Below are 9,203 nucleotides of genomic sequence, written 5' to 3' on the forward strand. Positions count from 1 at the left end.
ATTGCCTGATCAATAAGATTTTATTTCATTCCACTCATTTTCTTACCGTGTGTTCTTTCCCTCATCTCTAACAAGAATGATATTAATCCCTTAAATTTTTTAAAACAAAATTATCTTGTATCCCGTAAAATTTAACCACATACATGCTATTGGTTTAAAAGTGAATTCTTGAAAGTTTTTCGTACCAAATAGCAATGTACGTGTAAGACAACAGAGGCATTCACCATCTATCCCCTGTTTATTTTCCTGACCACAACAATACTTTGGGCCATTTTCAACACAGGAATATCATACTTCAAGCAAAAGGGATACCAAAATCTAATATAGCATTCATAGAATTTAAAGAAGCAAAAATTACTATTGTTGATGTATACATATTATTATTATTATTATTATTTTTTTTTTTTTGCCATGTATGTTTGCAATCTTAGTATTAGAGATACTAGAGCATCATGGAAACAAATCCCCTTCAAGACCCAAATGAGCAATCCTAAGTAATCTCAATCTCCTTGCACCTCTTGAGAATTGACAAAAGGAGGATCAAAGACACTAAACGCTCGAAAAGCTGAAATCACGGCTATAACAAAGAAGCAGCAAAATGTGATCGTATGGAGTATCAAAGCCAACTTGACTTTGCTGCAAAAACTGCCATAGGAACTGCAGGCTTCACTCCAAGAATCTTCCTTAGCACCATTGTAAGCCAGGTAATACATCTCCATTACTGCAGCAACTGATGTGATCGCTAAATATGCCACAATCTGTGAGAAGGATCAATTCTTAGATGCGTTAATAAGCCTACAGATCCTAAAAGCTAAAATCTAAAAAAGCTAATAAAATAGCCATATAGAAGAACTAAAGAATTGATACTCGGTATAATTTTTTCTATTTTAGTAAAAGAAATAACAAGCCCAAAACAGCCTAGGAGCTTCTTTATGAGAAAAATACAACAAAAATCAAACCAATTCATCATCAATTTTTTTCTCCTTAGTATCCTTAAGGAGAAATGTTTGAATATTATCGATTTCAACATGCTAATCAATAAGTTGCAGTATCCATATGGGTTTGTAGATTCTTATTATTTTCATACTTTATAACTCAAAACATGAAATATATGTTGTCTTGGTGAGATAGTCATCATTAATAAAATTATATTTTATCACAAAAAATTAATAAGTAGCAATACTTGAAAAGGGGGGAAGTTTAATTTGTATACTACACCAGACATAAGAAAAATTGACCAATTTGTAACGTTATCGTTTTATATAATGTGAGGATAAAGCAAATTTTCATTAGATATAACCCATGGTGTATATAAACTAAAAAAAAACAAAAAAAAAATAAAGAGAATTGGAAATAAGCTCTTGAAAATAAGAGTGTCTAACTCAGTTAGTAGAGCATGATTTAATAAAGTACTTGTTTCAATTCCTTCAGATAAATTTTCTTTTTTTTTTTAAAAAAAAAAAAGCATTGTAGGTTGAGGTCTCTAAATTTAATGCTTGTTTCCCTGTTTTATGAATGGAACAAAGGGTAAACCAAAAGAATCAAACCTGATCAGAGACAAAGAAAATCCAAGCTTTGGATACAAAACATCTGACCAAGGAGCAAGCTGCAGCAAGAAGAGCATAGCAAGCACAGAGGGCACTGACTAAAACCATATACCTGTCGAAAACAAATTGTAAATTCAGTACTGCTTCCATACCACAAAAGAATTTAAAATAATCAGTGACTTGAAAGTTAAGATTCAAATGTGGTTCTTACTTTAGAGCAGAGAGGTTGTTATATTTCAGCATTCCATAGCTGCTGTTGTCCTCCTTGTTAGTCACAGTGATCCACATGGTTGCCACAGATAGAGGAATAGCACAAAGCCTCAGAGAAGAATCAAAAAACCAAAGCATTGGAAGATGGTGATTCTTCCCAGATGCACTATCATCAATATGTGTTCTCATATTTTATATGCAATGAAATTGGTTGAGGGGTCTCAGTTTCACTCTTAGAACAAGCACTTAAGTTTATTTGGAAATTGGTACATATATATACATTCATTCACACACGGGTTCATCTTAGTGGGGTTGGTGAGGATAGTGGGAAACGCTTTTCCAGAGTACTTTGTTGTTGTTTTTATCATGTCCCAGAAAGAAATACCACGATTGCTTCCACTTCCCCATGGCAACGTGGCCTTTCTCTCCTTTTCTAAAGATAATAATATAATTCATGTTCATACTTAATTAGCTAGTCCAAAATGGGTTTGATAAAATGTAAAGTTCATTATGCCTATTTATAATTATTAATGTAAATATTCCTGTAAAAAAAATTACTAATGTAAATAGTTCTAAAACATTATTCAACCTATATTTGTTTATACAAATAAATCTTATAAAGTTTGTCCACAACAACTAATATTTTTTTTATCAGCAAACAATATTAATTAATATTTAATATGTTATATTAGTGGAGGATTTGAATCCTTATCCCTTCAACCATTAAAAGCTCATCCATCATCCATCCATGCCATCTTATTTTTCTCTAAATATATTCATATGGTGATAGAGGACGAGCCCTGGTGCAGCAGTAAAGTTGTACCTTGGTAACAGCCTCTTTGCATATGAGCTAGAAAGCTAGAAACAAGCTAACTAATTTAATTCAAAATATTTGATAAGATTAATTGATAAATTAATTGATATATGTCAAATGTCATAAAATCACACATTTAATATTTTTAATACTTTTATCTATAATAACTTATCATCTTATAATCTTATAATGTAGGATAGTTATTTTTAAATTTTATATTGTAAAAATGATAAAATCAAATTTTCATTTTTAAAGGTAAAATAAATTAAATAAACTTTATTAGAATTATATTGTTTAAAATTATTTTTTAACATTTAAATACTTTACTAATAATATTATTTTAAAAAAATGAAAAAGTGTTTTTCCTTATAATTTTTTAAAACATTCATTTTTTATTTGTAAACAAGAATTTGAATGTGTATATCTCACTTGCATGATTATAAAAAAATAGATACAAGAGTTTTTCAAACAACCAACAAAAAAGTAAGAGGATTTTTAAAATTCAATAAAAGGATAAGAGAAATTTCCAATAAAATAATACAAATAAAATTGAAAAAAAATAACTAATAATTTATAAGCAAACTTATTTCAATGAGCTTATCAAAATAAATTATTTAACGTAATTTATTAAAAATAAGCTATTAAAATAAACTCCTGTATCAAATAAGCTTCCTTTGTTCAAAGAAACTTATAAGATGTTCAAAACCAACTCCTGTATCAAATGAACTTCCTTTGTTCAAAGAAACTTATAAGGTACTCAAAACCCTTGTCAAACATAAAATCGTGATTCAAAATACCCATTTTAGTGGTTCAAAGATTTCGAAGAAAATGGCCGCAAACATTTCAAGATATCAGGCTATTAATTAAATTACGGCAACGTAGAAGTTTATCCAGTGATATCATACTTCATCATTTTTTTTAATACTTAAAACATGTAAAATAAAAATTTAAAATACTTCATAATTAAAGTTTAACTTAAATATATTTTTAATTTGTCAAATGTGACTCATTTTTTTTTAATCTTTTAAATTTGAAGTTCATTTTTTAGTTCTTGAAATTCGCAAAATATTCTTTTTAGACTTCTACAAAGTGTGAATTAAACAGAAAATAAGATATTTATGATTTTTGGTACTTTTTATTTCCATCATTTGATTTTCTATTTTAATTTAAAGTACAATTTCCTGGTTGTTTGGAATTGTCAAAATTAAGTTAATAAAAAAATTAAAAGCAAATTTTAAAGCAATTAATGAGTTTTTAATGTTTTTATTGATTTGATTATGACGATTTTTGATCACCCGAAGTGTATTTTAAAATGTAAAATGGAAAATCAAATTTTGGCGATCAAAAGTTGTTGTAAATTATTAATCTCTTATTCCATGTTCGACTCATGTTGTGCATAAGGACTAAAAAGGGTATTTTGACAATTTCAAGAACTTAAAAAAAAACTTAAAATTTTGAAGACTTTAAAAAATGAATCAACAACCTTAAAGGACTAAAAACAACCAAAGTGTCAAAAGTTGTCCTCGTCGATTGATATCTTGAAGTTTTAGTAATTTTTCTTGTTTTTGGCCACTTCATTAATGCATTTGAGGACCGAATCAAGATCCAAAAGTTGTCTTAAAAATTTCATTGACAAGAAAACTATGGGAAAAAACATTATTCTAATCAATATAACTAATACACATAATAGTCTAGTTTCCCAAAGTTGCCCTCATGGATTAAAATCTTGAAGTTTTAGTAATTTTTTCTTGTATTTGGCCACTTTGTTAATGCGTATGAGGATCGAATCTAAACTCGAAAGTTGTCTTAATAGCTTCATTGACATGAAAAATACTAGAAATAAATATTATTTTAACAAAAAAAGCTGATACACATAAAAGTCTAAGTGCCAAAAGTTGTCCTCATGGATTCAAACTTGAAGTTTTAGTAATTTTTTCTTGTATTTGGTCACTTTATTGATGCATTTGAGGGATAAATCTCTGACACCCTCTACCCCACACATATAGTACTAATAATAAAAGAAATAGGAATGTGAAATTAATTAAAAGTTTTAAAACACATTTAAATAAAAAAAAAATTCAAAGGATAAAAGACTAACATTCCCTTTTCTAACATCATAATAGAACTTGTTCAAATAAATAATAAAATCATATCGGCCCAAAATAAGGTCGTCCAAGACTTCATGCAATTAATATAGAAATTTATACCTCAATATCACGTCTTATCAGAGCATTGTGTTTCAGCGTCATCTAGTATAAGGTTCTCCATAGTCATCTACCTAACTATCTCCTGCCACAAACACAAAGTTTGAGATCATCACAGGATCCAAACACAGATAACACATGGGAAGTGAGTTATCACATTCCTAACTAATAGAGAGAAATGAGACAACATAGATATAAAAAGGATTGAAATATTGAAGTTTTAATCATTTTTTGTATTTGGCCACTTCGTTAATGACTTAAGAGCCGAATCAAAACCTGAAAGTTATCTTAATAGCTTCATTGAAAAGAAAACTACGAGAAAGAAATATTATTTTAACCAAAGTAACTGACACACATAATCTAAGTGTATAAAGTTGTTCTCATGGATTGAAATCTTGAAATTTGAGTAATTTTTTTTGTATTTGGTCACTTTGTTAATGAATTTGAGGGCCAAATAGAGACCTGAAAGTTATCTTAATAGCTTCATTGACATGAAATCTACAAGAGAGAAACATTATTTTGACCAAAATAATTGATACACATAGCAATCTAACTACCAAAATTTGCCCTCAATTTGAAATCTTGAAGTTTTAATCATTTTTTTTGTATTTGGCCACTGCCTTAATGACTTAAGGGCCAAATCGAAACCTAAAAGTTATCTTAATGGCTTCATTGACATGAAAACTACAGGAAAAAAACATTATTTTAACCAAAATAACTTATACACATAACAATCTAAGTGCATAAAGTTGCCCTCATGGATTGATATCTTGAAGTTTGAGTAATTTTATTTTTTGTATATGGTCACTTTGTCAATGAATTTGAGGGCCAAATAGAGACCTGAAAGTTATCTTAATAGCTTCATTGACGTGATATCTTTGAGAAAGAAACATTTTTTTGACCAAAATAATTGATACACATAACAATCTAACTACCAAAATTTGCCCTCAGATTGAAAATCTTGAAGTTTTAGTAATTTTTTCTTGTATTTGGTGGCATTGTTAATGCGTTGGAGGGCCAAATCGAGACCCAAAGGCAATCTTAATGGCTTCATTGACATGAAAAATATGAGAAAGAAACAATATTTTAACTAAAATAACTAATACACAAAATGGTCTAAGTGCCCAAAAGTTACCCTTGTGGATTTAAATCTTGAAGTTTTAGTAATTTTTTCTTGTTTTTAGCCACTTCGTTAATGCGTTTAAGGGACAAATCAAGACACACAAATTATTTTAATGGCTACACTAACATGAAAACTACGAGAAATAAACATTATTTTAAACAAAATAACTGATACACATAACAGTCTATGTGCCTAAATTTGCCCTCGTGAACTGAAGTCATGAAATTTTAGTAATTTTTTTTTGTATTTGGTTACTTCATTAATGAATTTGATGGTCAAACATATCGAGACCTGAAAGCTATCTTGATAGCTTCATTAACATGAAAACTACGAGAAAGAAACGTTATTTTAACCAAAATAACCTATACACATAACAGTCTAACGAGCAAAATTTTCCTTCATAGATTGAAATCCTAAGTTTTAGTAACTTTTTGTTGTATTTGGCAACTTTTTTAATGCGTTTTAAAGTTGATCGAGACCAAAAAGTTGTCTTAACGGCTTCAATGACATGAAAACTACGAGAAAGAAACAAAATTTTAACCAAAATAATTGATACACATAACAGTGTAAGTACTAAAAATTGCCCTAATAATTGTTAGAGGGATGAATCGACAACCACAAATTATTTTAATGGCTTCATTGACATGAAAATTACAGGAAAAAAACATTATTTTAATCAAAATAATCGATACACATAAGAGTCTAAGAGCCAAAAGTTGCCATAAAGGATTGAAATCATGAAGTTTTAGTAGTTTTTTCTTGTATTTGGCCACTTCGTTATTGAATCTGAGGGCCCAATTGAGACCCGAAAGTTGTCTTAATAACTTCATTGACACGAAATAAATATATTTTAACCAAAATAACTTATACACATAACAGTCTAAATGCCAAAATTTTCCTTCATAGGTGTAAATCTTGAAGTTTTAATAATTTTTTCTTGTATTTGGCGACTTTGTTAATGCGTTTGAGGGCCGAATTGAAACCATAAAGTTGTCTTAATGGTTTCAATGACATGAAAATATGAGAAAGAAACTATATTTTAACCAAAATAACTAATACACATAATAGTCTAGGTACCAAAGGTTGGCCTCATGGATTAAAATCTTAAAGTTTTAATAATTTTTTCTTGTTTTTAGCCAATTCGTTAATGCGTTTGAGTGATGAATCGAGACCCACAAATTTTTTTAACAGCTTCAATGACATGAAAATTATTGGAAATAAACATTGTTTTAATCAAAATAACTAATACATATAAAAGTCTAAGAGCCAAAAGCTGCCCTAAAGGATTGATATCTTGAAGTTTTATTAATTTTTTCTTGTATTTGGCCACTTTGTTAATGCGTTTGAGGGCCTAATCGAGACCTGAAAATTGTCTTAATGGCTTTCATTGACATGAAAACTATGGAAAAGAAACATTATTTTAACCAAAATTATTGATACACATAACTGTTTTAGTGCCTAAATTTGCCCTCGTGGATTGAAATGTTGAAGTTTTAGTAATTTTTTTGTATTTTCTCACTTCTTTAATGAACTTGGGGGCCAAATTGAGACCTTAAAGTTATCTTAATAGGTTCATTGCCATGAAAACTACATGAAAGAAATATTATTTTAACTTAATAACTAATACACATAACAGACTAACTACCACAATTTGCTCTTATAGATTAAAATCTTGAAGTTTTAGTAATACTTTTTGTTTGTAGCCACTTCGTTAATGCGTTTGAGGGATGAATCGATACTCAAAATTTGTCTAAATGACTTCATTGATATGAAAACTACGGGAGAGAAACATTATTTTAACCAAAATAACTAATACACATAACAGTCAAAGTGCCTAAAGTTGTCCTCATGGATTGAAATCTTTAAGTTTTAGTAATTTTTTTCTTGGTTTTAGCCATGTCATTAATGCGTTTGTGGGATGAATCCAAACCCACAAATTGTTTTAATGACTTAATTGTCATCATGGACTGAAATCTTGAAGTTTTATTAATTTTTTCTTGTATTTAGTCACTTCGTTAATGTGTTTGAGGGACAAATTGAGATCCACAAATTGTTTTAATGGCTTCATTGACATGAAAATTATGGGAAAGAAACATTATTTTAATCAAAATAACCGATACACATAAAAGTCTAAGAGTCAAAAGTTTCCCTAAAGAATTGAAATCATGAAGTTTTAGTAATTTTTTTTTTGTATTTGGCCACTTTATTATTGAATTTGAGGGCCCAATCAAGACCCACAAATTGTTTTAATGGCTTTCATTGACATGAAAATTACCGGAAGCAAACATTGTTTTAAGAAAAATAACTGATACACATAATGGTCTAACTGGAAAATTTTGCCCTCATAGATTGAAATCTTGAAGTTTTAGTAACTTTTTCTTGTATTTGACAACTTTTTTAATGTGCTTGAGGGCTGAATCGAGACCCAAAATTTGATTTAATGGCTTCAATGACATGAAAACAACGAGAAATATTATTTTAACTAAAATAACTAATACACATAACAGCCTAAGTACCAAAAGTTGCCCTTATAGATTGAAATCTTGGAAGTTTGAGTAATTTTTTCTTATTTTTAGCTACTTCGTTAATGTGTTTGAGGGACGAATCGAGATCCCCAAATTATTTTATTGGCTTCATTGACATGAAAATTAAGGAAAAGAAACATTATTTTAATCCAAATAGCTAATATACATAAAAGTCTAAGAGCCAAAAGTTGTCCTAAAGGATTGATATCTTGAAGTTTTAGTAATTTTTTTATTGTGTTTGGCTACTTTCTTAATGCGTTTGAGGGCCCAATCGAGACCTGAAAGTTGTCTTAATGACTTTATTGACATGAAAAATACGAGAAAGAGACATTATTTTGACCAAAATAAATGACACACATAACAGTCTAAGTGCCAAAAGTTGTCCTTAATAATATTGTTAAAATTATTCAAATACAAGATTTACACACTTATCATCCCTTTAGTAATTTAGTGGTATTCTTTTTCTATAGTCTGTAATTTAGATAATTTAAAATATTAAAATAGAAAAAAGAAACTAAATTCCTATTTTCAACGATGTTAAAAATGCCTACTTTAATGACGGTTGTTTCAACATTAGTTCCAAAATTGATGTTAAAATGCTTCGAGATTTGATGTTAAAACCCTTTTATGTAATATTGTTCAAAACTTGCAAAAAATCTCATATGCATAGGTATGAGGCATCCCTACTTTATTCCCATTTTCGTTTGTTAACTGAGTGTTCTCTTCTCTTTGTTTTTGAACTTTTGACTAAGAGACCAAAAAGAGAAAAATAAAAATACT

General features: G+C 28.9%; 1 protein-coding gene across 1 annotated transcript; it reads right to left on the reverse strand.

Moving 5' to 3' along the window:
* Window positions 1-219: 219 nt before the first annotated feature.
* Window positions 220-2,010, reverse strand: LOC114413032 (CASP-like protein 2D1). Its single transcript, XM_028377189.1, has 3 exons — window positions 1,759-2,010; window positions 1,548-1,659; window positions 220-758 (listed from the first exon to the last, which is right to left on the reverse strand). Exons 1-3 carry the CDS (start codon window positions 1,944-1,946, stop codon window positions 501-503), a joined length of 558 nt encoding a protein of 185 aa, XP_028232990.1. The 5' UTR covers window positions 1,947-2,010; the 3' UTR covers window positions 220-500.
* Window positions 2,011-9,203: the final 7,193 nt, after the last annotated feature.

Source organism: Glycine soja, chromosome 1 (genome assembly GCF_004193775.1).
Source record: "Glycine soja cultivar W05 chromosome 1, ASM419377v2, whole genome shotgun sequence".
NCBI classification, from domain to species: Eukaryota; Viridiplantae; Streptophyta; class Magnoliopsida; order Fabales; family Fabaceae; genus Glycine; species Glycine soja.

Excerpts from the sequence above, each read along its gene's own strand:
- LOC114413032 (XM_028377189.1), bottom strand. The coding sequence starts at position 1,946 with ATGAGAACACATATTGATGATAGTGCATCTGGGAAGAATCACCATCTT. Across the intron at positions 1,660-1,758 it reads AACAACCTCTCTGCTCTAAA|GTATATGGTTTTAGTCAGTG; the intron begins GTAAGAACCACA and ends TGTTTTCGACAG. Across the intron at positions 759-1,547 it reads TTTTCTTTGTCTCTGATCAG|ATTGTGGCATATTTAGCGAT; the intron begins GTTTGATTCTTT and ends TCCTTCTCACAG.